Below are 26,436 nucleotides of genomic sequence, written 5' to 3'. Positions count from 1 at the left end.
ATAAGTGCATAAGAAATTAAAGATTTCTTTTGATAAATACTCAGATCTACAATGATTTTCAAATTCAGTTGGTCTTTTCTTTTCCTAACTACCTGAAACAAGAGTTCAAGATCAACTTTTTAAGGTGGGTCTGTCATCACAGACAAGGGCGGGGGGGGGATAGTGCCGAGGCAGCAAGAACCATTCAAATCCAATCTGACACAGAACTCAAGAAAACAGTTCTGCAACACTGCAATATTAATGCATAGTATCAGTAATTAATATAATAATCGCAATATTAATAATGCATAATATTAATCAGTGACGAACTCATTCTTAATTATTTTGGATATTCCTCTAATAAGCAAGTTTCTTAACCTCTTTAAGCCTAAATTCCCTTATCTGTAAAAGTAAAGGTAATAATGGAACCTATTTTGGAGTTGCTGGGAGGATTAAATGCACTAGAACCAAGCTGTAGTAAACACTTTCCTGGTAAACAATTAGTAATTGCTACTATTGTCATTTTCTAATACCCATATTTTTGGCTTATGAAACGCTCCGAAGAGGGAAAAGGGCAGGGAGCTTGTATTAATGACTTCTGTACCAGACACTTCACTCATTTTAAACCTGCCACGAGTACCCCCGGAGCGCTGCACACACCTCGGAGGGGGCCCTTCTGCAGGCCACGGGCCTCGGAGGGTTTCAAGCCGAGGCCCGAGACGGCTCCTGCGCTCTCCGGTCACATCGGTCGCGCCATCACCCAGCCCTGCTAGTTCCCGTCCTCCCCTCCCCGCGGACCTCAGCTCCCGGCCGTGGGCGCAGAAAAGCCGGCAACCACAGCCTGCGGCTCCCCGCAAGCCCAACGCGCCTAACGGCACGCTCCTCCTGCTACCGCCGGGGGCGCTGGGAAGCCCAGCGCCGCCGGTGTCGCAAAAGCGTCGCGAAGGCGTCCGTCCTTGGCGGCTCCCGGCCACCTGTATAAGCGAAGCGTGCTGGGGTTTGAAAACTGCAATGGAGGCGGCCGAGCTTCTCGGACGTTGCGGGGACTCTATGGAGAGGTGGCTCGCCGGTGCCCCAGGCTGCTGAGCTCCCGCCGCCTGTCTCCTCGCGGCGCGGCGGCAGGGCCATGCTGGCTTCGCGCGTGGCGCGCGGCTCGTGGGGGTTCCTTCGCGGCGCGGCATGGGCGCCAGGGGTGCGGCCAGGCAAGGGGCGCGCCCGCGGGGCTCTGCTGCGCTCGGTGCCCGGCTGCCTAGGCTGCCTGGTGGAGCGCTGGTGGCTGCGCCCGGCCGCGCTCGGCCTGTGGCTGCCTGGGGCCGGCCCGCGGGGCCACTGCTCCGGCGCGGGGAAGGCGGCCCCCGACCCCGCAGCTGGAGGGGACGCCGCGGCGGAGCCCGGGAGCGGCCGATGGGGCCAGGCGAGCGCCGCCAGCCTGGTACGTACGGAGGAGGAGGCGGAGGGGCAGCCCTGGGTCGGGGTCGCGGGCCCTCACGGGGATCGGACGTGGACGTGAATAACGTGCTCTCACTGGCCCAAGTCAGACGTTTCTGTTCAGAACTTGTAAACGGTTGAAGAGGAGTAACGGGCGGGTCATTCAGTTGGGATGAATTTCAGGGGTGCTAACCGAGTCCATCTTCAGTCTCGGCGGTCAAGTTGGAATCTCTCCTTTCCTACCCCCCGCCCCCTTTCTGTCCGCACCTTTAGCGGGGTCGGCCTCAGGATATTGCACTGGTAAAAATAGCCTTCACTTGTCTTACTAAGTCTATTTTTAATTCTCTGAAGCCATTCCCCAATGTTTAGGGCAAGTTAGTAGGAATCTTTAGAAAAGTATACAAGCCTTTTGGCTTGTGTAGGTTTGGTTCACTATCATCTGACTTTTGATAACCTTATATATTATAAGATGAAAGATAAATAAGGCGTAATTAAAGGATTCTTTAATCTCTAATTGTAGAAAAAGATTACAACTCTCTTTTTGAGGTAATGGAACGAGATATTTGTCCACTTACCTTCTGAAATACTGCCCAAGCAAAGACACCAGAGCATGAATGTGGGAGAGCTTTTGATGTCATGTTAGCAAGACTCATGCAATTATTACATCTTCAATTGTTATGTCTTCAGTGGGCCCTTGTACTGCTTTCATCAGTTGTACAGCATGGGTTGAGGTGGCCACTTCCTGGCCGGGGTCTCAGCTCCACTAATAGCTAAAGTATGTCGGGGTTTGAATGCTGGATGCTTTGAGGTTGCCATATGGTGGCTGAAGTCCTTCCCAGAACGGCAGTAGTTGGTCGAGTATGCCACAGGTTATCTGGTTGGGTAATCTCAGATTAGCTCTCTTAATTTTAATTTAGAAACTTTTGCAAATGTAATGATTAGAAATTAGTGAGGTACTTTAAAATGTTTTATGTGGAGCCAAAAAGAACTCTCACTGTTCCAGTTACAGTTCTGTTGATTAATTCACCAAATGAAATGATCAGGCTATTTGCAACTTTGTCTTTAATTTTGCCCTATGGATATTTCTGACATTAATTTTGGGACTCTGTTTTGACCTTTTGCTTTGTGATTCCTTTTTCTCAATCATGAACTATGTTGTTTTTTTTTCTTCCCCCTCTGAGTTGCTGTAACATTGGATAAGTGTTTGACTTATTCTGTACCACATTATGGTAAACAGCCTTATCTTTTTTCCTCTGGATTATGAAACACTCTGACCTTTGAACTTAAATTTGGAGTATGTTCCCAGAATTTTCCCATTTAATTACATAATGTGGTCTACTTTCAATTAAGGGTCCTTGAGTAGAGGTTTGTACTGCTGCTTGTTTCGTGATTGTTTCCTGGAGAATTTGAAGTTTTTCTGTAGCTTTCAATGGCAGTATTCTGCGGTAACAACCCCATTATCCCTCCAAACTAAGGTGAACATTTCTTACCAGTTTGTTCATAAACACAAATTTAGTATCTTTAGAGAACTGCTTTTTCTTACGGAATGGTTCATGGAATTTTAAAAGATTTCTTTAGAAATAGAAACTCACTTTTTTAAAAAATCAAAGTTAAGTTTCAGATTAATTGGTTACTGATTAAAAGTAGGGTTAGTTTGTGAGTAGATAGTCCCGTGGGGTAGAGTTGGCATCCTTCACCGGTGGAGAAAAAGTCCAGGCTTTAGGGAGACGTTTTCTTGGTATTATTTCTGTATCCTGTTGGGCAGGGTATCTTAGCTCCACTAGGGCGAGGCTTTTAAAGTTGAAATATTCTCATGAAACAGATTTTGTTTGGCAAGGAAGTAATGTTCTTCATAGTAGCTGAAAAAGAGCCCTTTTGTTAGTGCCAACTTCAAACAGCTTGGCTCCAAATGAAGTTTCAAGGAATCCTAAAGCCCTCAGATTCTAGGTGGGAATCTTTAACATTTCATTTTCATGGGTATTTTGAACAGATTTACAAAATTTCTCTTTATTTCCTAAGGATCTCAATCCCTATTTCCAGCTCCATTTTCTTCCAGCAATTATCCATTTAGTGATGAGATCATGGAGTTAAATTTTCTTTCCTTTTCATCGTGTGTCCATACACTGTATAGCATTTAGCCTTCTTTTGATGGGTATGTGCAGAGGGCTTAAACATTTTAAGCCAAAATGCCTGGGGTTGATAATTTGGCTTTTTTTTTTTTTTTTTTTTTTCCTGACACTTCATCTAGACTGTTTATTTGAAGTATAAGATCTTCTTGAGGTTATACTTTTAAAAGCAGAGTGTTGTAAGGTTTGAATTCTAATCATAAAGTCCTATATTAAAGCCTTGACCTATATGGTAAATAATACATGATTGTTCTTTTCTCTTTTAGGAAGTATGTGTGTATACATACACACACTCTATATATAGCAGATACTTTATGGGCATATGACATATCTTCATCTTCTGTATTCTGGACAGTTTTAGAGCTATGGTCTGTAAACAACAGAATGGATTTTAAAATTCAGAGTACTAAATTTAAAGTTTATATAGCTTCTGACTCTAAAGTTGGTGTAATTTTTGGTGTGTTTTTCTAATATAGTTAAAGTATGAATTCATAGCATTTAATTTAAATTTTGATGTCTTTGTGTTTCAGTATGAAAACCCATGGACAATCCCAAATATGTTGTCAATGACAAGAATTGGCTTGGCCCCAGTTTTGGGCTATTTGATTATTGAAGAGGATTTTAATATTGCACTAGGAGTTTTTGCTTTAGCTGGGCTAACTGATTTGGTAAGTTGTAAATGCACTCCCTCTGTTTTGCTCCCCTTTCAAATCCCAGTGTCTCTGGTACACTGAAATAACACAGACTTAGTCTGCTTTTCCCTGGAAGGAAATCCTCAAGATGAATTTGACCTAGTACTTTGTATAAGGACTTGTCTTTAGCATCTGTGTGGGACTTTTTATTTTTTAAGGGATTTAAGGAAGGAAGTGAAAGTTGTTGGGAGGCATTGGAGCGGGTGCTTTTTACTCTTGGTTTTTAACTTTTCTGTAAAAGAAAAACCCTTAGAAATTCCGAAGGAGCCAAGTATTTGCTTTAGGGATAGAAATAAAGGAGAGAAGTTGTGAGACTCTTCTTCTATTTATTGTGATAGAAATACTCTGATCTTTACAACAATTGGTTTTACTGTGGAGGGGGAAACAGTGGGTCAGTTATTGTGACCAGGGAGCTTGGAGAGGTCAGAGCTCAACTCAGGTTTATGCTGGTGGGAGGATGTAGGCACCCACACAGATTTGGTTTCTGATCCCTGCTTTGCAACCCTCTGATTACCCAGCAGAAGATCCTGCCCTGGGCCAGGCATTAGGCATCCTTCCTTCTTCCACTCCGCCAGTAGGTGGACAAATGAAAGAACAGCCCCTTTACATCACTGTGTCAGTTTTGGGGGAGGGAAGGATTTATTCGGGTTATATCAAATTAGAACTTGGAAAATAATTTTATAACAGAAGGCAACATATGTGTAAAATAGGCTTTTGTGGACTGACCAGCCATCAGCATGTATGACATTACTTGTCTTTATCACCCACCTTGTTGCATAAGGGATTTGAAATGACTTTTAAAATTACATGTCCTACAAAAACCCAGTTGAGGAAAGTGGTAGAAAGATAGAGGAAAAATTTAAGATCAGAGCAGTTAGCATGTAGAAATAAAGACATTATATCCTTATATAAGGCTGGTCAGAGATCCATGTGAGCACCCAGACAAGGCAAGAATGATTTGATGCCTCTTCAGACTGATTTATGTTTGGAAAGTATTGCTTGATACTTATTTAGTGAGAATGAAGATAAACTAATTTTCTATAAATAACAGTTGTGTAGTATCTGTAATATCAGCTATTCCCTTTGAGGTTCACAGAAACAAAATTCCACCTGCCCGTTAGCATTGGTGAGCAATATAGAATTAAGTGAAGAATTTGCAGGGTAAACAAAGGAGGACATTGGCATTATTATATAGCATTTCCAAATATGCATCAAAAATAGTCTCTCAAAATGGTTCCCACTTTTTTTTCCCCCCAGGTTTAGCTCCTGTTTGTCACTATTTCTCCCCATTCTCACAGTCTCTCTTTTTTTTGTCCCTGCTTTTATCTCTGAAGCCTGAAGGTCTCCCACTCAGACACACTCCAGGTCTGTCAAAGGCCATTATACTGATAATGGATTTTTTTTTTAAATGTAAGAGACAAGATCGTTTTTAGTTACTGGATTTGCTTTTCTTTTGCTTGTACCTTTTTTTAGCTGCCACATGAGATTGCAATACTCACTGAACTCAAAGAGGCCTCATTTACATTTTTCTAAATATATATGATAGTGTATGTGAAAACTTGAGCTATTTGGTACCATATTTCACATTTACTTTATGGAGGTTTTGATGCCTCTAGATTGGCCACTGGGCAGATGGCAGGAGTCATGGAGAGTTTAAGCAGGGGAATGACAAGGCCTGATTTATGTTGTATATGGGAAATAGGTTGTAGGAAGGCAAGAATGGAAGCAGAGAGGCTGGTTAGGTGGCTTATAGTTACCTAGGGGAGTGGCAGTGGTAGTAGCTTGGACTGGGGTGGGAATTTGGAGAGAAGTGAATGAGTGTGGGATATGTTTTGAAGATAGAGTTGATATGTCAGTGGATTGCATATGTGCAGTGAGAGAAATATGTCTGATAGGCTGTTACTTTTTTGTTTTCAACAACTAGTGCATAAAGGTAACAATTTTGTTTTTGGGATGAGCAACACTCAGGGTAGGACAGAGTAGAAAAGTACCAAGAGTTGTGCCTGTCAACATAGAGGTATCAATTGGGTAGTAGTAGTTGGGAGTTAGAAAAAGTCAGGGTTAGAGATAAATTTGAGAGTTATCAGCATATGGATGGTCAAGTCTGGGTGATGTCATTTAGGCTGGGTTAAAGAAGAGAAGGGGTCAGAGAAATGAGCAGTATGTTTAAAGTTTATGTAGCTTCTGACTCTAAAGTTGGTGTAATTTTTGGTATATTTTTCTAATATAGTTAAAGTATGAATTCATAGCATTTAATTTAAATTTTGATGTCTTTGTGTTTCAGTATGAAAACCCATGGACAATCCCAAATATGTTGTCAGTGACAAGAATTGGCTTGGCCCCAGTTTTGGGCTGTTTGATTATTGAAGAGGATTTTAATATTGCACTAGGAGTTTTTGCTGGGGAGAATCTCAAATCTAAAGAAGAGAAGGGGTCAGAGAAATGAGCAGTATGTGGAGCAATAGAAAAGGAGCCAGTAAAGGACACTGAGAAAGAACATTTGGTGAGAAAGGAAGAAAATTAGGCCATCAGGTGTTTAATATTGCACTAGGAGTTTTTGAGGGGGAGAATCTCAAATCTAAAGAAGAGAAGGGGTCAGAGAAATGAGCAGTATGTGGAACAATAGAAAAGGAGCCAGTAAAGGACACTGAGAAAGAACATTTGGTGAGAAAGGAAGAAAATTAGGCCATCAGGTGTCCCAGAAGTTAAGTGAAGACAGGGCTTCAATTGTGTTCAGGTCAAGTATGCTAAAAATGGAGAATTCATTGGTGATCTTTATGAGCACCATCTCTAGAGGAGTGGGGACAATCAGAGTGGATTGGCAACAAATGTGAGGTGTAATGACAATAGATGTGGCTTTGAGAAAGTTTTGCTATGTAGGGGTATTGGGAAGTGGGTCGAAGAAGGGTCGTTTTTAAAGCTCTATATACTGGGGGAATTTTTGTTGTTAATTAACTGGTTAATTAAATGACCAGATAGAAAGGAGATTGATGATGCAGGAGAGATGGGGGAGAAGAGAGGCAAATCACAGAAGGTGAGAGGGCCTATGATCATGAATCAGAGAAAGCAGAGAATGTGTCTGGATGCAGTAAGTAGGTGGTGGATTTGTGGGTGGGAATATAAGGGAGTGCTAACAATCTGTTGTTTTTCAAGGAAAGTATGGATATGATCATGAGTTAGAGTGAGAGGCTATGGGAGTGAAGGAGGAGTAGGCTTGAAGTGAGAACAGTGTGAAAAGAAAGTAAACAGGCAGGTGTGGGATTGGCAGGCAGTATTGAATGCCCATGGGAGATTTATGATTCCGAATTTGAAGTGAGATCAGTTAGCCCATTTATGTATTCTTGGGCAATGGTCAGCCTGTTAGGTGCAGGCCTGGAGTAAGGACATGGATAGTTGTGTGTAAGAAGGGTGGAGGGAGAGTGAAGTAAGGGAGTTACAGATGTTTGCAGAGGAGCAGTGAAGTTGATGACCTTGGAATCTAATGTAGGTAGAGGAACAGGGAGGACCAGATGGGCATGCTAGTGAAAAAGTGGAAGGTTAAGTTCCTTGAGATCAAAAACTGAACTGAAACCTGAATCTTCCAAGGCCCCAATGCCCAGTTCTAGGTACTTTCTGTTAGACATTGTTACATGTGGTATATTTTATAAGAAAATAGGTTCTTTCAGTTGTGTAGTAATAGCTAGAAACTGCCTTTTTTGCGGATTTACTGAATACTAAACAAGTATTAATTCCATTATGTGCTGAAGACAATCAGCCCTTTGAGGTAGCTTATACAGATGAGGAAAGAGAAGCTTAGGCCAAATAATTTCCCCAAGGTCACATAGTAAAGGGCTGACCCAGGACTTGAACCAGTTATGTTCTGCAAAAGAGCAAGTTCTTAACCATTATGTTCTGCTGCCAAAGAGCAAGTTCTTAGTGATAGGCCTGTTACTAACTTACTGGAATACTTGAGATAGAGAGGATTTATTTATCCTTTAAAATGTACATGTTAAATTATGTCTAAATTAATTTCTCCTTGGTTCTTTCTCCTTGGAAATAGAACTAGAAAATTAAAAAATTTGTTGAAGCTTGAAATTAAAGTGAGGAAAGCCAGGTAGAGACTTGGAAAGCCAGAAAATAACCTCCCTTATTTAATGGGAATAGGTGATAGATACTTGATTTCAATTCATCTTGTGGCTCCAGGGTGATCAGATCTTTCCATTTCTCAAGTGAAACTAGAGATCTGGATTTTTGTGGTAAGACTTTGAATATTTAAATGTTGGCAGCTAATTTACAGTTTTAAAAGCTCTGGGCAGATTAAGCCAAAAGCTGTTCGCAGGACCCATTTGGCCCATTGGTAACCATGTATGACCTCTGCTTTAAAATATAATTGGTTTCTAGGAATAGTGAATAAGTAATTTGCATATCAAGATTTTTAGGTAGGCCAGGTACAGAGGATTGATTTTTTTTGGTAAGATTTATTTATTTTAGAGGAGAGAGAGAAAGCACACACGTGCAAGTGAGGAGAGGGACAGAGGGGGAGAATCTCAAGCAGATTCCCCGCTGAATGTGGAGTTGAATGCGGAGCATAATACAGGGCTCGATCTCACGACCCATGAGATCATGACCTGAGCCAAAACTAAGAGCTGGACACTTAACCGACTGAGTCTCCCAGGCGCCCCTGAGGATTGACTTTCTTATTCACGTACAGTCAGACATGGAATTAACAGTTGCACTATAACAAAAAAGAAAAATAGTAACAGTGAAAACTTAAGAGTGTTGGATCATATCATAGAAAAGTAGGTAGGAGTGAAAATCAAAGTCTTGCAGTTAAAAGGTAGTTCTTGTAAGCAAAAGCAGCTATTTTGGCTGTAGTGAAATAACCCAAGGCTCAAAGGAGGGGCCCCCAGTCCATGTTCTGTCAGCCATGCTTTCTCTGGGTTTTTTGGGGGTCCTTTAAGTCTCTAAATTTGTGTTTGGATTCAACCCACAAAGGGGCCTTATGAAAATAAAAGAAATACCAGAAGGCCTTGAGAAAGAAAAGTACTATAGAAAAGTGAGATTGTTTTTAGACCAGTTGGTAATTTCAAAGCTAAACATATACTGGTGAAAGAATGAGAAGGTTTGGGGGTAAGAAACAGAAGAGGTTTTATTAACATTTTATGAAAATATAGTTGTTATTCTGGTATCTATTAACCTTCAAGATATCTACTCTGTACCTATTATGACATTTATTTAAAAAAAAACTTCTATTTTCAGTTGGATGGATTTATTGCTCGAAACTGGGCCAATCAAAAATCAGCTTTGGGAAGTGCTCTTGATCCACTTGCTGATAAAATACTTATCAGTATCTTATATGTTAGCTTGACCTATGCAGATCTTATTCCAGGTAAGAACGCCATCATGCGTACTTTTAAATAGCATAGGGAAGAATGACATTAGTCAGTTTAGGATTTCTCTTGACTGAGAGACAAATAATTTTTGTTCCAAAAGTGTATTTTTCAACTTTAAACTGTTTCCCTAATTCTAAACCATTGAACTGTTTTGCTTGTCAAGCTGTTATTTTACTTCAGAATTTATGTCTTTATTTTACTAGTAGAATCTGTTGTTTTCTTAGATTGTTTAAAGTTAAATTTAAGCAAATATTATTTCACATTGCCAATTCATATTAGTTTAGAATTTTTTGAAACAGTATTTTATATTCTTACTTAGTGCCTGGCTTTTTGAAAGCAAGTTAAAGTTTTCTTAAGTCTATTACTTATTAAGTGCAGTTTAATCATAAAAAATGAGAGCTCTGAAATCCTGAAAATGTTTATAAAATTTCATATTACTAGTTTTACTTAGACATTGTTATGCAATTTCAAATTACATATGTATATACACACACATATATATATGTATATAGTTTGTACATTATCTGAATACTCTTTCTAACAAATTTTATGATCTTTTGCTTTTTATTTTGCATGCGCTTTTCTGGTTGTTCATTTTCTACTTAAGCTGTATTTCTCAGTTTTTCTCCCTTGGTTTAGATTAAACTTAATTTCCAAGTGTTAGAATCTGAGAATGAAGCAAACGCTGCCACCTGGTCTTTCAATGGCATGTTATTATTGCCATTTGATAGGAAGAAGTGTAATGGCATTTCAGTCTAGTATAGTCTCCTCAATCTAGAGGATCTTTTTCTCTCTTACTTTTAGGCTTTTAAATTCCCATACCAAATTAAAAAATAAACTGGATTAATGTTTATATTTATGTGCTTCTTTGAAAGTCAGAATTTTGGTGTATATATGGTTGGAGGTGTTGAAGGGGCAGGGGTACTCTAATTCTAATATAATTTGTGGGGGGGGGGGTGCGAAAGGACCCTGAGGAGCATTCTATTGACATTATTCAAGATCCAAATGATCTCGTTTTTTTTTTTGTTGTTGTTTTTTAAGATTTTTATTTATTGAGAGAATGATAGCATGAGTAGGGAAGAGGGTCAGAGGGAGAAGCAGACTCCCCGCCGGGCAGGGAGGCCAATGCGGCACTCGATCCCGGGACTCCAGGATCATGACCTGAGCCGAAGGCAGTCGCTCAACCAACTGAGCCACCCAGGCGCCCCGATCCAAATGACCTTGTATGTGTGTGCATGTGTCCACATACTTTCAGGCCTCCAATTTTTTAGAGTTATTTTGTATTTTGTTGTATTATTTTACAAAGGTTGATCAGATATTTCCCTTTTGAACAAAGAAATTGTATCCAGGTTTTAGCATAATAGATAATGTTGCTGTGAGATTTACCTAAATAATCGGTGTAGGTTGCTTTGCAAGCTGAGAATTCTTTTTTGCTATTCTGGGAATTTCTGTTGTCTCACTTCTGTGTTGGGTCTATTTTTCCAAGTTCCCGTGGCTTCCTTGTTGAGAGTTTCCTTTTGGTGGAGGGCAACCTCCTGTTGTTTCCTGTCTAAGGATGCAGTGTGGCAGCTAGAGTTTTAGAGGTCCACAATGGCTTTATTCTAAAGACATTGAAAATATTTTGTCTTTATTCCACCCTCCATACTTGATTGAGATTTGAATTGGGCATAATTTTCAATTGCAGATCATTTTCACTCAGAATTTTGAAGACCCTATTCTGTAGACTTCCAGATTCCATCTTGCTGTTGAGAGGTCTCATGCCGTTCTGGTACCTTTTCCTTTATATGTGGTTATGTTTTGTATTGGAAAGTTTTTAGGATTTTTTTGTTTGTTCACATTTTTTTCTAGTTGATTAGAAAAAATTCTCCTAAAAATTAATTTTCTAGCTATTTCTGTGGGTACCACATTATCCCAGCACTTTTTTTTTAAAAAAGGTATTATTGGGGCGCCTGGGTGGTTCAGTCGTTAAGCGTCTGCCTTCGGCTCAGGTCATGATCCCAGGGTCCTGGGATCGAGCCCCGCATCGGGCTCCCTGCTTGGCAGGAAGCCTGCTTCTCCCTCTCCCACTCCCCCTGCTTGTGTTCCCTCTCTCGCTGTGTCTCTCTCTGTCAAATAAATAAATAAAATCTTAAAAAAATAAATAAATAAAATAAATAAAAAAGATATTTATTTATTTGAGAGAGAGCAAGCAGGGGGAGGTGCAAAGAGAGAGGGACAAGGAGATTCTTATGTGCGGGAGCCCGACTTGGGGCTCGATCCCACAATTTGGAGAGTCAAAACCAAGAATCGGACACTTTAACTGACTAAGCCACCCAGGTGTCCCCGTCCCTTTTTTTTAATTGAAAAATCTGTACTTTCCAGGCTTACTGCAATGTCCATATATACATGGGTCCATTTCTGGGTTGTCTTAGTTGTTCCCTACTGATTTGTCTGTTACTGCCCTAGTACCATCCTGAATTGTTACTGCTTTGCTAAAAGTCTTGATACCTGGTAGAGCAAGTCCTTCCACCTTTGATGTTCTTACCCCTTTCCATTTTGTGTGTAAATTTTATTTTTTTAATATATTTTAAGTTTATTTATTTAAGCAATCTCTACACCCAATATGGAGCTCAAACTCAGGACCCTGAGATCAGGAGCCCCACGTTCCACCAGCTGAGCCAGCCAAGCACCCCTTGTGTGTAAATGTTAGAATCAGCTTTTCAAGTTCCCCAGAAAAGCCTGTTGGAATTTTAATTGGGATTGCATTTAGTTTATAGATCTATTTGGAAGAATTGGTATCTTTACAATATTGATCTTCCAGTCCACAAGCAGGATATATTTACTCCATTTAGTCTTTTTAAAATGTCAGAATGTTAGTTCTCTTCAGAGAGGTAATAAACAGTTTTGTTATTAGATTTATTCCAAGTTGCTTGGTAATTTTGATGCTTTTCTAAATGGTAGCTTTTTACTATTTCATTTTGTAATAAGTGCCTATTGTTGATAGAATAAAAATCAATTCTATTTCTGATGTTGATTTTTGTGTCGAGCAAAACTTGTTAAACTCTTATTCTAGGGGTGCCTGGGTAGCTCAGTCAGTTTAGCGTCTGCCTTCAGGTCATGATCCTGGGGTCCTGGGATCGAGCCCCACGTCTGGCCCCCTGCTCAGCGGGGCATCTGCTTCTCCTTCTCCCTCTGCCCCTCTCCCCCCACTCCTGCTCTCTATCAAATAAAATATTTTTTAAAACTCTTATTCTTTTTTTTTTTTTTAAAGATTTTATTTATTTATTTGAGACAGAGAGAATGAGAGAGAGAGAGAGAACACATGAGAGGGGGGAGGGTCAGAGGGAGAAGCAGGCTCCCTGCCGAGCAGAGAGCCCGATGCGGGGCTCGATCCAGGGACTCCAGGATCATGACCTGAGCCGAAGGCAGTCGCTTAACCAACTGAGCCACCCAGGCGCCCCTAAAACTCTTATTCTAATAATGTAAATTCTCTTGGATTTTCTACATCGTCGATTGTGTATTGTCTATAATTAATGATAGTGTATTTCTTCTTTTCCAATTCTTTTGCCTTTTCTTTTCCATACTGCACAGTACAGTGTTGAATAGGAATGTTCCAATTTCAAAAGGAAAGTTATCAACATTTCACTATTAAATAAAATGTATCCTTTTTTCAGGTTATGGAAGTTCATTTCTATTGGGAGTTTGCTAAGAGTTTTTATTACAATTAGATATTGAATTTTATCAGATTCTTTTTCTTCATGTATTATGAGAGTCATTTTTTTTTCCTTTTAAACTGTTAATGTGTTATGGATTACATTATTGTTTTTCTAATGTTAAACCAACCTGAAATTCTTGGTATAAATCCAATTTGGTCATGATAGATTATGAAAATATTGCTAAATTTAGTTTCTAATATTTTGTTGAAGATTTTGTATCAGTATTCACAAGATACTGATATATTAGGTTTTACTATCAAATTTATACTGATCTCATAATAAGAGTTAGGGAGTCTAGGTTTTTTTTCCCCATTCTTGGGAGATGTTTGTGTGAAATTGCAATATTTCTTCTTTAAATGTTTGGTTGAACTTATTGAAGCATTGAGGACTGGAGTTTAGGAAGGAGTTTTCAAATAGGTGATTCATTTTTTTTTGTTATAGGATGATTCAGATTTTCTGGTTCATCTTTTGTCTGTTTGGTAAGTTATGGTGTTTTTCTAAGAACTTGTCCATTACAACTACATTTATAAAGATTTACCATTAACTATTTATGGTATCCATGTTAACTTTTTGATGTCCTTAGGATATGCAGCAGTGCCCCCCTTTTCATCCTGATTTATTAGTTATTTGTCCCTTCTTTGTTTTTTTCCCTTCAATTGTCTTAACAGAGGTGTGTCAGTTTTATGAATCTTTTCAAAGAACCGAGTTTGGGCTTTGTCTGATATGCTTACTACTTCATTAAATCTTGCTCTTTTACTTCTTTCTCCAGGTTTCCCTTGCTGTTCTTTTTCCAAATTCTTTAGATCGGTTCTGTTTAGTAGAAATATAACGGGAGCCATATATGTAATTTTAAAATTTTCTAGTAGCTATATTGAAAAATCAAAGAGAACAGGTGAAAATAATTTTAATAACATTTAACCTACTAGATAAAAAATATTATCATTTCCATGTGTAATCCATAAAAAATTAGTGAGTTTTTCTTCATACTATGCTCTCAAAAGCCAGTGTCTAGTTTTCATTTTACAGCACTTCTCATTCAGACCAGCCACATTTCAGGTGCTTTATTTTCCCACGTGGCTAGTGGCTGTTGTATTGAACAGCACAGCTGTAGATGAATATTTAACTAATTTCTTTCATCTTTTCTAAAGTTGGCATTTAGGGCTGTACATTTTGTCTTGAGTATCCGTTTCACCGCATCTCATATGTCGATAAAAGTATTTTGCCATTATTGAGTTCAGAATATTCTATTTCCATTATTTTCTTTGACTTAGGGGGTTAATAGAAATGTGTATTTCTTATTTGTGGGTTTCTCTGGATATCTTTATTATTAATTTCAAGCATAATTACCTTATATCCAGAGAACATGCTCTGATTTTAGCCCCACAGGCCAGTATACAGTAAAAAAATTTTTTTAAAGATTTTATTTATTTATTTGACAGAGAGAGAGAGCACAAGTAGGCAGACAGGCAGGCAGGCAGAGGGAGAGGGAGAAGCAGGCCTCCTGCCGAGCAGGGAGCCCGATGATGCGGGGCTCGATCCCAGGACCCTGGGATCCTGACCTGAGCTGAAGGCAGACGCTCAACTGACCGAGCCACCCAGGGCCCCTACAGTCAAATTTTATAAACATTTATAGTGCTTCAAATGAGTATGTATTCTGTGCTAGTTGGGTGTGATGTTCTATATATAACGATTTGGTCAAATTTTAAATCCTGACATTCAAATGATTACTGACTTCTTTTTTCTGTTTGGTCTGCTTGTTTGTCAGTTACTAAGAGAGTAGGTTAGTTTCCTTTGTGTTTAGTTTACATTATTTTTCTTTGTAGTCTGATTTTTGCTCTGTGTCTTTGAAGTCCTGCTGTTAAGTGCATATACATTAGATTTTTTTGTCTTCTTGGTAAATTGAATATTTTACTATGAAGTGTGACCCCTCCATATCTTCAATGATGATCAGGTCAATGTTTGCCTGATAGATAAACCACTTTCAATTTTTCTGTATCTTTATATTTTAGATATTTCTTATAAATAGCAGAAAGACAGATGGGTTTTCTTTATTTTTATCCAGTCTAAAAATATTTTATCTTTCAACTGGAACATTTAATCCATTAACATTTACTGTGATTACTATTATTTGTGTAGCAGTCTTCCATTTTATGTGTTTCATTTGGCTCATATGTGCTTTTCAACATCTGTAAAGATTTTTTATCATTATACTTGTTTTCCCTCTGTGCCAGTTTGGCTCTGTTATACTCTGTTTCCATTTAGTTATTTTCAGAATTATATCATTCATCCTTATCAAAGTTCAGTGTTAATGAATCTGCACTCGGCCCTGCTTGAGCTCCATTTACTGCTTTCTCAACTTTGGTTATTGTTGCCATACTTTAATTTTATTTACTTCTTAAACCCACATGATACTGTTTTTACAGTGTTCATTAAGATGTATCTTCATATTTACTTTTTTCTGGCTTACATTGTTTGATGTATCTCAGACCTTCCATCTTGGGATCATTTTCCTTTCATCTGAAGTGTATCTTTAGAAATTCTTTTAATATTGGTCAACTGGTGATACATTCCTGCCTTTGTTTCTCTGAAAATATTTTTATTTTGCCTTTATTCTTTTGTATGTATGAGAACATTTTATTCTTTTGTATGTGTGAGGATATTAAGTTCCACTCTCCAAGCAGATTTCAATTAATTACAATACAGTATAATCAACTACAGTCACCATATTATACATTAGATCCTCAGACTTTATTCATCTTAAAAGTGGAAGTTTGCACCCTTTTATCAACCTCTCCCTATTTCTCCCGTCCTCCAGCCTCTGGCAGCCACTTTTTTCCTTGCTATTTCTATTTCAACTTTTATTTTATTTTATTTTTATTTATTTTTAATTCCACATGTAAGTGATGCTGGGCAGTATTTGTCTTTCTCTGATTTTGCCTTTGTTCTTGAAGGATATTTTTATTGAGTGTAGAAGTCTGGGTTGGTAGTCATTTCAGCACATATAACATATTATACAATTTTCATTTCTGTTGTTGGTATAAAAGAAACTGCTAATCCATTCTTTTTTTTGAAGTTAACTGTTTTTATTCTGACTGCTTTTAAGATTTTCTCGTTTGTCTTTGGGGTTTTCCATAGTTTCATAGTAATATATCTTGGTATGAGTTACTTTTTTATTTATCTTGCTTGGGATTTGTTGGGCTTTTTATGATGCCTTTAATCAGTTCGAATTAAAATAATTCTTACTAACAAACGTAGAACTGAGAAATTTGTCTTCTCTCCTCATTCTCTTTGTGACTTTGTGTTTTTATTCCTTCACTGTCATATTAGGCGTGTTTTAGGGGGAGAGCTGTATATATGTTATTTCGCATCTTCTTACTTTCATACTGCCTGCATTTTTGTAAAAGTTCCATCCACCTTCATCTGAATAGCTGTTTCCTCAAGAGTAAGAAATGTGCTTTCTTCCTCAGCTAGGATAATAAATAATTCTGCTTTTCTTCTTGCTTTTTCTATGGGAGGAGAGATTAGGATGAAAACAACTTGATTTGTTACATTTGTAGCAGTCCGGGATGTGAGTCTAAGTTAATTTCTACTTATATGCATTTGTTCTGCTACATTTACTAAATTACGATTCTTTTCCATATCTTGTATTATTTCTGGCTTGCTGTATAGCAAATTCTTATTGCTGGTTTGAATCAATTTCTGGAATAATTCTGTTATTTTTCAGTGCAATAACCTGTGGTATTGATAATGAGCACTTGTGATATGTAAAAGTGACTTTGTTTTATTAATTTCTCTTGAATGCTAATAAAATTAGCCTCTAATGTACCTCTTTATTGCAGACATTACCTATTTCAGAAGGGTTAGCAAGTAGGGAGGAAAACCTTGGAGCAATCCCTGACACGGTTTATACACTCTTATCCTGACTAACACACTATTATACTCTGATAGGCAAAATGAAAGCTGTTTTAGCCCTGGAAGAAAAGGGAAGGGAAGGCTGGAGAGAAAGGAGGAGCAGTTAGAAGATGCAAAAGCCAGGGAGAGGCCTTAGAGATCAGCTGGTGAGGCAGGGTCCCAGCCTGGCTGTGCATGCGAATCCCCCAAGGAGCTTTCTTTTCTTTCTTTTTTTTTTTTTTTTAATATTTTATTTTTTTTATATTTTTTAAAGATTTTATTTATTTGAGAGAGAATGAGAGAGAGAGAGAGCATGAGAGGGGGGAGGGTCAGAGGGAGAAGCAGACTCCCTGCTGAGCAAGGAGCCCAATGCGGGACTTGATCCTGGGACTCCAGGATCATGACCTGAGCCGAAGGCAGACGCTTAACGGCTGAACCACCCAGGCACCCCTTTTTTAAGATTTTATTTATTCATTTGAGACACAGAGATACGGGGTGGGGAGAGGGAGAGCATGAGCAGGAGAGAGGCAGAGGGAGAGGGAGAAGCAGGCTTCCCGCAGAGCAGGGAGCCCGATGTGGGGCTGGATCCCAGGACCCTGGGATCATGACCTGAGCCGAAGGCAGATGCTTAACCATCTGAACCACCCAGGCGCCCCTCCCCAAGGAGCTTTCATCTGTGTGTCTGTGAAGCTCTCCCGAGGTGATTCTGTGGTGGGCAGCCAGTTTGGAGAACACTTGATTTTTGTTAACTTTCCTTTCTCCGCCAGGCTGTTACAGAAGGTAAGCTGAGTCCGGAGATGCTAATTGCGAATCACACGGCTGGGTTGGAGCCTCGTACACTGACCTGAGCATAGGCTGTGAATTCCATAGACCTAGGTTCCATTCCTAGGGCTCTGGCTGTAGAGCTTCCTGTACTGTTTACTAGTGGTGACAGTACTGGTACTGGTTGTACTACTCACTAACGGGTGACCTTGGCCAGGTGATATAATTTGCCTAAGGCTTGTTTTCCTCATTTGTAAAATGGGGATGAGGATGGTCCCTGTTTTGTGGAGTCGATCTATAGATTAAATGAAAATATGTATGAAATGCTTAAAACAGTGCCAGATACTCAGTGAATGGTAGTGTGGGTTGTTACTAGTTAGAACAAGAACCCGTCTTTGCAGCGTATTGAATTGCCTCATCTCTTTTGCAGAAACTTCTTATTTAGGATTAAGTCCTAGTCTCTTTCTCCCTGTGATGATGAAATACACCAACAGGTGTTTACTCTCTTCTAAAGTTGTGTTTAGGAGGCTTACTCTGTGTAATTTGCATGAGTTTGCTGTGTCTTAAAATCTGATGGTTAGATTTTGCCAGCTAACGATTGCTGTAGAAAAGTCTGTTTTACAGACGCAAACCGTGCTCCCAAACATCGTGGCTGGCTTGTTTTGTTACTTGGCTCATACAGCTGTGTCCTCTGTGTGCTCTAAATGCCATGACTTGCGTGGTGGATACGCGTTTCCTCTTTCCAGCAGTCGTATTATCATCAAGGACTAGGCCAACGATCTACACGTAACATCATAGTCGTAACCAACACAGATCTAAATTGTAATCTGTAATTGAGACTTTGCTCAAGTTGCAGAACGAATAGACTGTCAGAACTGGAGAGGACCATAAATAGGATCCCAAAAGTAATTCATAGAAGAGCTGTTTGGAAGTATTATGGAAGGGATACACATGACCCTGTTATTTTAGTTTGAAACAATTGTCAGGATTTTTTTCTTTTTAAAAAAAGTATTTTTTCTAATAAAAGCAGTGTATGTTCATAGTTAAGACTTCCGATAGTGTGGAAGGATGTGAAAGGAAACAGGACCTCTGCCCTCCCATTGTTACTCAGCAAGGGGGCAGGGGTTCTTTTGGGTATCAGTCTAAAATATTTTGCTGGCTCTGGCTTTGGGGCCATGCTGTAGAATCTTTTAGAGGGGGTGAGGAGGAGCAGAGGGAGATGGAGAGAGAGAATCTTTTTTTTTTTTTTTTATGTTACGGTAATCACCATACATTACATCATTAGTTTTTGACGGGCAAGAGAGAATCTTTTTTTTTTTTTAAGATTTTATTTATTTATTTGAGAGAGAGAGAATGAGAGAGAGCACATGAGAGGGGGGAGGGTCAGGGGGAGAAGCAGGCTCCCTGCCGAGCAGGGAGCCGGATGTGGGACTCGATCCAGGGATTCCAGGATCATGACCTGAGCCGAAGGCAGTCGCTTAACCAACTGAGCCACCCAGGCGCCCTGGCAAGAGAGAATCTTAAGCAGTCTCCATGCTCAGCATGGAGCCTAACATGGGGCTCGATCTCGTGACCTTGAGATCATGACCTGAACCTAAATCAAGAGCTGGACTCCTAACTGACTGAGCCATCCAGGCACCCCCCATGCTGTAGAATCTTAAGAATAATGAGAAAAGTATCGACAGATTGAATTCTTTTTAAGTTAGAATTCATTGAATGAATGGGGCAGGAGAAGAAATAGCAATTACCTGGGTAGGAACTGACCAGACAAGAATGAAAGTATTTGGCTTTTCCACAAGTGTTACATACAGCAAATTTTACTGCTTATAAAATAGTCTAGAATGTAGAAGCCATCAGAGCTCCTGAGTCGGCATAGTATTTTGAGTCTTCCAGTATCTTTTCCAGGCTCTACCATCTCATTCATTCCATATGTAAGTATAGTAAGCATGGTGATCATTTTTCCAAATTCACAAGGCTGAGAGGTCACAAAGGAGATAGTGGGGGCTGAGTACAGCCGACACTGACACTAATAACCTACAGCTTAAAAACGTGCAAGAGGGAGAAAAGGCAAGAGGACTGACATTCTGAGAGGCAGACCTACTCCTTCACTTGGTTTGAGGGTAGGTGGAAGAAGAATATAAAAATCAGTGGTTCACCATAAGGACCCTAAACCAAATCCATAAGTATTTATTTACAACATTTTTATTTCTGTGAAATACCAGTTCATAAGGCTGAATGAGGCTTTATTGTATGTGTAATATCAGTAAATTTCAAAATCCCAATCAAAATTATTTTATTTTTGATTTTCAGTTCCACTTACTTACATGATAATTTCGAGAGACGTAATGCTGATAGCTGCTGTTTTTTACGTCAGATACCGAACTCTTCCAACACCGGTGAGTCTGTTTAAAAAAAATCCTTTTATTATTACTTACAACTTAAGGCAAAAAAAAAAACTCCAAAAACCCACTGCGTTGTATCCTGAGTTCCACTTTATGGGAGTAATTTATGGCCATTATTTTTTGATCCTTTTTTCAAGAATTTTTTAAAACCACACATAAGTGTGTCCTCTTGCTATTTGAATCACCCACAGTGGTAGTTGTGCAGTGAAAACATGAATGATCAATTTTAAAAAGGCATGTATATGAGTCAAACCTTTTTAGTTGATAGCACATAAAACCCAGACCAACTCCGCCCTGCCCCTAGCAGCAAACGGTCAGGAGTGTTTGTGTAACCAAGCCCCTTTGCTGCTTGATTTAGCCCCTACCATGGATTGTCTGGAACTAGTTTTTAAAATCACAGTTGTATGAACACAGAATGGTTTGTTTGCATATTTATTCATTGCTGTGTAGATACTTGAGCACATAGGCATAGCATAATAACCTTATCCTTTGGTTCTGGATCCAGTGAAAATAGGACCTTACTCATTTCATTTTTTTAGCCTATGAAAAAAAATAGCAATAGGGGAGATGTATTGAGTTTATTTAGAGAACAGATGTCGTCAGGCACACTTTAGGATAGTTACTGTGTTCGAGTTTTCTAGGGATTGAGATCTATAAATTAAAAAAAAATCTGCTTTCAGTAACCTGTGTATGATTTATAAGGAATATAGACACTGCTCATTTAGGGTAATAAAAGAAGATGCAGATAAAGGGCTTGTCTAGCATGGAGCCAGGCATATGATGTAAATATTCAGTAACTGTTACCTACATATAATAACAAAATGATTGTTTTAAACTTGAATGATAAATTGAATAAACTTTATCTTTTTGTCCTCTGCCAGCGAACCCTTTCTAAGTATTTCAATCCTTGCTATGCCACTGCTAGGTTCAAACCAACCTTCATCAGCAAGGTAAGAGACACGCACATCCTTTCAAGTTATTCCCTGGTAAATGTCTATTATAATGAATATAAACCTCAGTCTACAGCCGCTGAAAATGAGACCTATTTCAGTGCACTGACTGTAGGAGATAGAGTGAGGTCATTAACCCAGTTCTTTTGTCCTTTGAGCTTTTTGGGTCTTTAGTATACGCATTGTGTTTTGCATTGGTGGTCTGAGCATTTAAGTCCCCGAATGAGGTGTTAGGGCCACCGTTTGGGAAGGGGAAGGGGGTGGAAATGGAATCGCGTCTTGGTTGAGCTACAGAGAAATTATGGAGGTTCCTTTGTAGTTTCATTACCCTCCTTCCTGTGGTGAAAACACCGTAAAATCAGGCCCTTCGTTTTCACCATTGATTATTACATGGAAAGGAGAGGAAAAAGTTGTACTCACTAATGAACAGCTGCTACGCTTCGTTATGCGTCCTGTTTTCCCGAGCCGCTTGCAGCCCGGTAACCGTGCCAGCCTTTGCGGACCGAGAACACACCGCTCATGACTCTCAAGGCGCTTCTGGTTTCCTAGGAGCCTTGGTCACTTCGTTCTAATCATCCTTTTGCCCTGTCCCTTGTGACAGAAGTTGAACAGGTTAGGGACACAGATCATCTTTGGGATGGAGGCGTTGTTACTGTTATACCTAAAACTCCCTGGGGTGGACTTTTACCTACATTTATGGGGCTTTGTTTTTTGTTTTTTTAGATTCAAGTGACTTACATTTGTATCAGGTACAGCAGTTAGCGTGTAGCACTGCTTAGAAAGGGACTCAGGTGCAAGAAGTTCTCCAGACAATTTTATTATTTAATTTTTTAAGATGAAGTGGAATCCTTGTCTGTTGGTTGCAGAATGGACGGTAGAACAGAGATGCTTCTTGCACATTTCCCACGGCTTCATCCTTCACACCCTCTTCCCCAGCATGCTTCTCAGCATGAGTAGGCAGTCTCCAGCGCATTTTTGGTTCTGTTTTCATCCTTCTCTCCTCCATGCTGTCTTGTAGGGTAGGGGAACATACTTATTTCCTCCAGAGCCTCTTCTCATGGAGATGAATGCATTTCAGTTTTCTGACCTCCTAGGGTTTGACATTTGGGCAAATGAAGGAGAGCACTGGATGAAGTGCTGGGGAGTCTGGGTTCTGGGTTCCATCCTGTAACCTGCTATGACTGCAGGCAAGTCACTTAGCTCATTACATTTTCACCGGTGAAGTGGTAGCTTTATTATTTCCATATCCACAGGGCTATTTTAACAGACAACTGAAAAAAGGCCAAGAACATTGCAACATTATTGAATTGCTCTGGAAATTCAAGGGAGTAGTATTTTCTGACAGTTGCCCTTATCCTCACTGTAAAGGGCACCTGTGCAGACAAATGAGCCAGTTAGTAAAGTTGCCCCTTGGGTGTGAATGCCAGCTTCTTTGGCAAGGATATTACGACGCCAAGCACGCCGAGGGTACGTCATGTTACAGCATGATGGGCTGTGCCTTTGTCTCTTGAGCTTGAAGCAGGATCTCCTTGGCACTGTTTATTCATGACTTTTTTTTTTTGTTTTAGGTAAACACAGCAGTCCAGTTAATCTTGGTGGCAGCTTCTTTGGCAGCTCCGGTTTTCAATTATGCTGACAGCATTTATCTTCAGATACTGTGGTAAGCTAAATGTAGAATTACTCTCTGAGAATGTCAACAAAATGGCTTATTGTGACAGTCTTAGAATTACTTCGTTCTTACCATGTTTATGGAGCACCAACCGAGTAAAGTTGGGGGCTATATTTTATGACTGATACTATTCTGAAGTTTACTATCATGCATGGGATATAGAAATTACAGGAGTTTTCATGCAAGTTAAAAGGGATGAGAGATATAGATAAAGTATTGGGGTTTTGGAGGAGGGAAGGATACTTGATTCCAGGAAGGGAGAAGAAGGAAAGCCTCAGGAAGGAAGTGGCATTTGAGCAAGAGGCCTAGTGGGTTTACACAGGGAGAGACTGGGGGAGGTTACTGGGGGTGAAGGACAGACTCTGAGCAAGGTCAGGTATAGGAGAGTGGGTAGGGGAAAGTGCATCCAGCCTAGTGGCGCAGGGGCATAGTGGGAGGGAAACTTGGAGAAAAGAGTTTTTTACTTTATTATCCTTACTTATAGCTTTGAAATGTATCACCGTGAAAATATGTCGAATACAATCTGTCAGAGTCCAGATGTGCCACACTGAACTTGAAGCGCTGTATTTTAGTACACTTTAACTCTAATTAAAGCCTTGCTTGATGCAGTCTGAGCCAGAGTCAGTTAAGCTAAAGAAGCTTTAAAGATGGTACACACGCTAAACCTTTTATTTTCTAAAATATATGCGTACATTTTGTCTGATTCATCCTACATCTTTTGATAGAGGACCGATGCCTTTTTTTGTGAGTATCGGTCTGTGGGAGTTTTTCTTGACTAAACTACATCCCTAATACAACCTCTCTCTGATGTTTTTATTTTCTGTTTCTGTTTCTTAAAAGTGATATAGGAACTTAAGACATTTACATAGCAATCTAAGTATAGAAACTTTCTAGATTTTTACCATTTTTCTCCAACCTTTCAACAGTCATATTGCCTACTTTGACAGTAGTTTTTAGCAACTCACCTTGTTACAAAGTATTTCCAAAGTATCCCACTTAGTTCTCAAATACAGCAGCTCTTCCGGCATGTATGTTGCATTGGTTCACGTGTGAATTTAGATGATCAAACTGGCACAGGCAGCTTTGGGATCAAACAAAAACAGAGTTTCCATGATCTGCTCAGCTGGTGGAAGCAGACACGCACGGTGCACTAAAAAGTAACCTGCTAGGCCATGAGCACTCAGCAAGCCATGCGCATCACTCATGGAACTTCGAAGAGAATCTGGTGAATCTGGCAGTTAACTTAAGGAAAAATCATTTTAAAAAAAACCAAACAAAAGCTGGATTTTATTTAAAATGACTCAGATATTCGAATTCTGCAGGAAATAAAAGCCCGATACCCTCGGCAGCAGGGAGCAGTGGAAAGAGCACAGGGGCTCTGGACGAGGCTCAGACGCGGTTCTGTGGCCCTGAGCAAAGTTCCCCGGGGCTTCATCTGCCTCTCTGTAGGAGAAGGTTGCTGTGAAAAGAAAACGGTGGCGTAAGACACCTAGAATAACGGCTGGGTAGAGGTGATAGTGGCCAGTATTATTTTTTTCGGGCTCATTAACTAGATTCTGCTTGAGATTATCTTGAAAGCAGCAGCTTTAGATTCCTGGAGCTAAAAAAAGAATTCCACGCATGGCCTTTTTGCTTTTTAAATAACTCTATTAAATGTATTCTTTGTGATTCTCATGGTTCCTGTGTCTTAGACTTGACAACTAAGTCTTTCTTTCTTTCTTCCAAAAAAGGTGTTTCACAGCTTTCACCACAGCTGCATCAGCTTACAGTTACTATCATTACGGTCGAAAAACTGTTCAGGTGATAAAAGGCAGATGAAAGTCATCCATCGTCATTAGTGAGGAAGCGGTATACGTCGTCGGTGGCAGGGCGAGGGGAAAGCTACAGGAGCTTCCGTCGTTTGGGGTTCAGCTTGAAAAAGGACTTGTCAGAACAAACCATGTCATCAAAATTTAAGTAATGTGCTTTGAAAATAGGCTTGATCATGGGCATATGCAGAATTTCCAGTGTATTTTTAAATACAAATAAAACTATAATTTAGAATTTTTTATCTTAGGTTTCTTGATTAATTTATAAGGTACCAATTATTCCAATTATCGTCAGTCACTTTTTAACGCATTTTTAAGAAACCTAGTCTAGAGCATGGAAACTGAAGTTGCCACTTCTGTTTAACAGAATTTAGATGGCTTACAAAGCACTAGGGGATTTACTGGGTTTAAGTATCTATCCGACACAACTTGGCTACACAGTCTTATGTTGGATTTTTAGAACTGTGTACACATAATAGTTTTTGTGGTTAATATTTGATCATTTAGGATAATGACAATAAAGGTAGCTTAGTTGTGGATGAAGTAAACTTGTAAAGATATTTAAAATGCAGTAAGTTTTGAAAATAACAAGATCACAACAGAAGGTATTGAAGTTCAAGTTCAGTAGTCTTCCAACCTCTCAGGTGCCTAGTAGTCTATGTATCAGGATAGCAAGTGACAAAGGTGGTTGAAATATGAAAGCGTGTCCATTAGCTTACACCATCCAGGAGGCAGTGAGTTATAACATGCCTTCCGCTGTTTCTAACATAGCAATGTTTGTATGATGTTGGAACCTGTACTCACATGTTATGTAAATAATATGAAACTGTATATTTTTCAAAGGTTTTTTAAATTTTGGGGTATCTTTTGTTAAGATATTAAAGGAATAAAAGAGCTGGAAAAGTGCCTTCAGTGGTGGTGGTCTGTTTAACATGCTATGATCCTCGCTGTTGAAGTTTTCTGATTCCTCTGCTATCTGAAGTCCATTCAGATACATCACTTGCACTTACATTGTAAAAATAATTTGTTTGGGACCATCTGACTTAAAGTCCTTACTCCCACTACACCGTCATGTTTGGAAGAGTGGGAGGCACAGAGAGAGAGGGAAGAGGAAGATGATGGCTGTTGCTGGTTGCTTCCTCTTAACCAGCGGAGGCCTGGTGCTGCCCACTGTCCCAAGTGTCCTGTGGAATTGTGCAGTGAGCTTACCAAACAGCTTGTCGAGCTGTGTTAAGATGGGAAGTTAAAAGCAAAATTCATGCCTGTTGGCGGTGGCATCCTGGGGTCAGTGTGCCCCTCTCTTGCCTTCGGTCCTGGCTTCCTTGTTCCCAGGTTAGCAGCCGAGTTGCCGTTGGCTTGAAACGCACTGAAGCCTGCAGCAGGGGACCGTGTCACTGAATCCGATGGAGGGTGGTGGGAGGGAAGAGGAGGATGGCCTGTGGCTGGCCGCTCTCCCCTTCCGGAACCCCCTGTGTAGTCTCCTAGCTTGGGAGGCGGGGGGGGGCTAGAGGTGGAATTCCCACCCAAGAGGCACATTGAACACATCTTGGCACTAGCAAAGTGGGAGCACAAAAATGTTTTAAAGTGAGAGAACTCGAGATAAAGTATGGGAGAAATGAGGGTTTTGCACTTCGTCACGTTTATTTCCTGGCTCAGTGTTGA

The 26,436-nt window shown here is 39.8% G+C and overlaps 1 protein-coding gene and 1 long non-coding RNA gene across 4 annotated transcripts in view; one reads left to right on the top strand and one right to left on the bottom strand.

The window, feature by feature from the left end:
- The window catches only part of LOC118011258, a 43,627-nt gene extending 42,797 nt beyond the window's left edge, over positions 1-830 (bottom strand). For all 3 annotated transcript variants that reach the window (XR_004679437.1, XR_004679436.1, XR_004679435.1), the window contains exon 1: positions 640-830. This is a non-coding gene — a long non-coding RNA (uncharacterized LOC118011258). The remainder of the gene's footprint in view (positions 1-639) is intronic.
- A 141-nt stretch (positions 831-971) lies between these two features.
- CRLS1 (cardiolipin synthase 1) lies at positions 972-25,680 on the top strand. Its single transcript, XM_035005869.1, has 7 exons — positions 972-1,411; positions 4,064-4,201; positions 9,464-9,593; positions 20,256-20,341; positions 21,229-21,297; positions 22,866-22,957; positions 24,697-25,680. The coding sequence occupies exons 1-7, from the start codon at positions 1,106-1,108 to the stop codon at positions 24,782-24,784; spliced, it is 909 nt and encodes a 302-aa protein (XP_034861760.1). The 5' UTR covers positions 972-1,105; the 3' UTR covers positions 24,785-25,680.
- Positions 25,681-26,436: the final 756 nt, after the last annotated feature.

The sequence above is a fragment of the Mirounga leonina genome, unplaced genomic scaffold (assembly GCF_011800145.1).
Source record: "Mirounga leonina isolate KUSES-001 unplaced genomic scaffold, KU_Mleo_1.0 Mir_150, whole genome shotgun sequence".
NCBI classification, from domain to species: Eukaryota; Metazoa; Chordata; class Mammalia; order Carnivora; family Phocidae; genus Mirounga; species Mirounga leonina.
The sequence above is the reverse complement of the archived record's forward strand: the minus strand, read 5'-3'. Positions and strand labels throughout refer to the sequence as shown.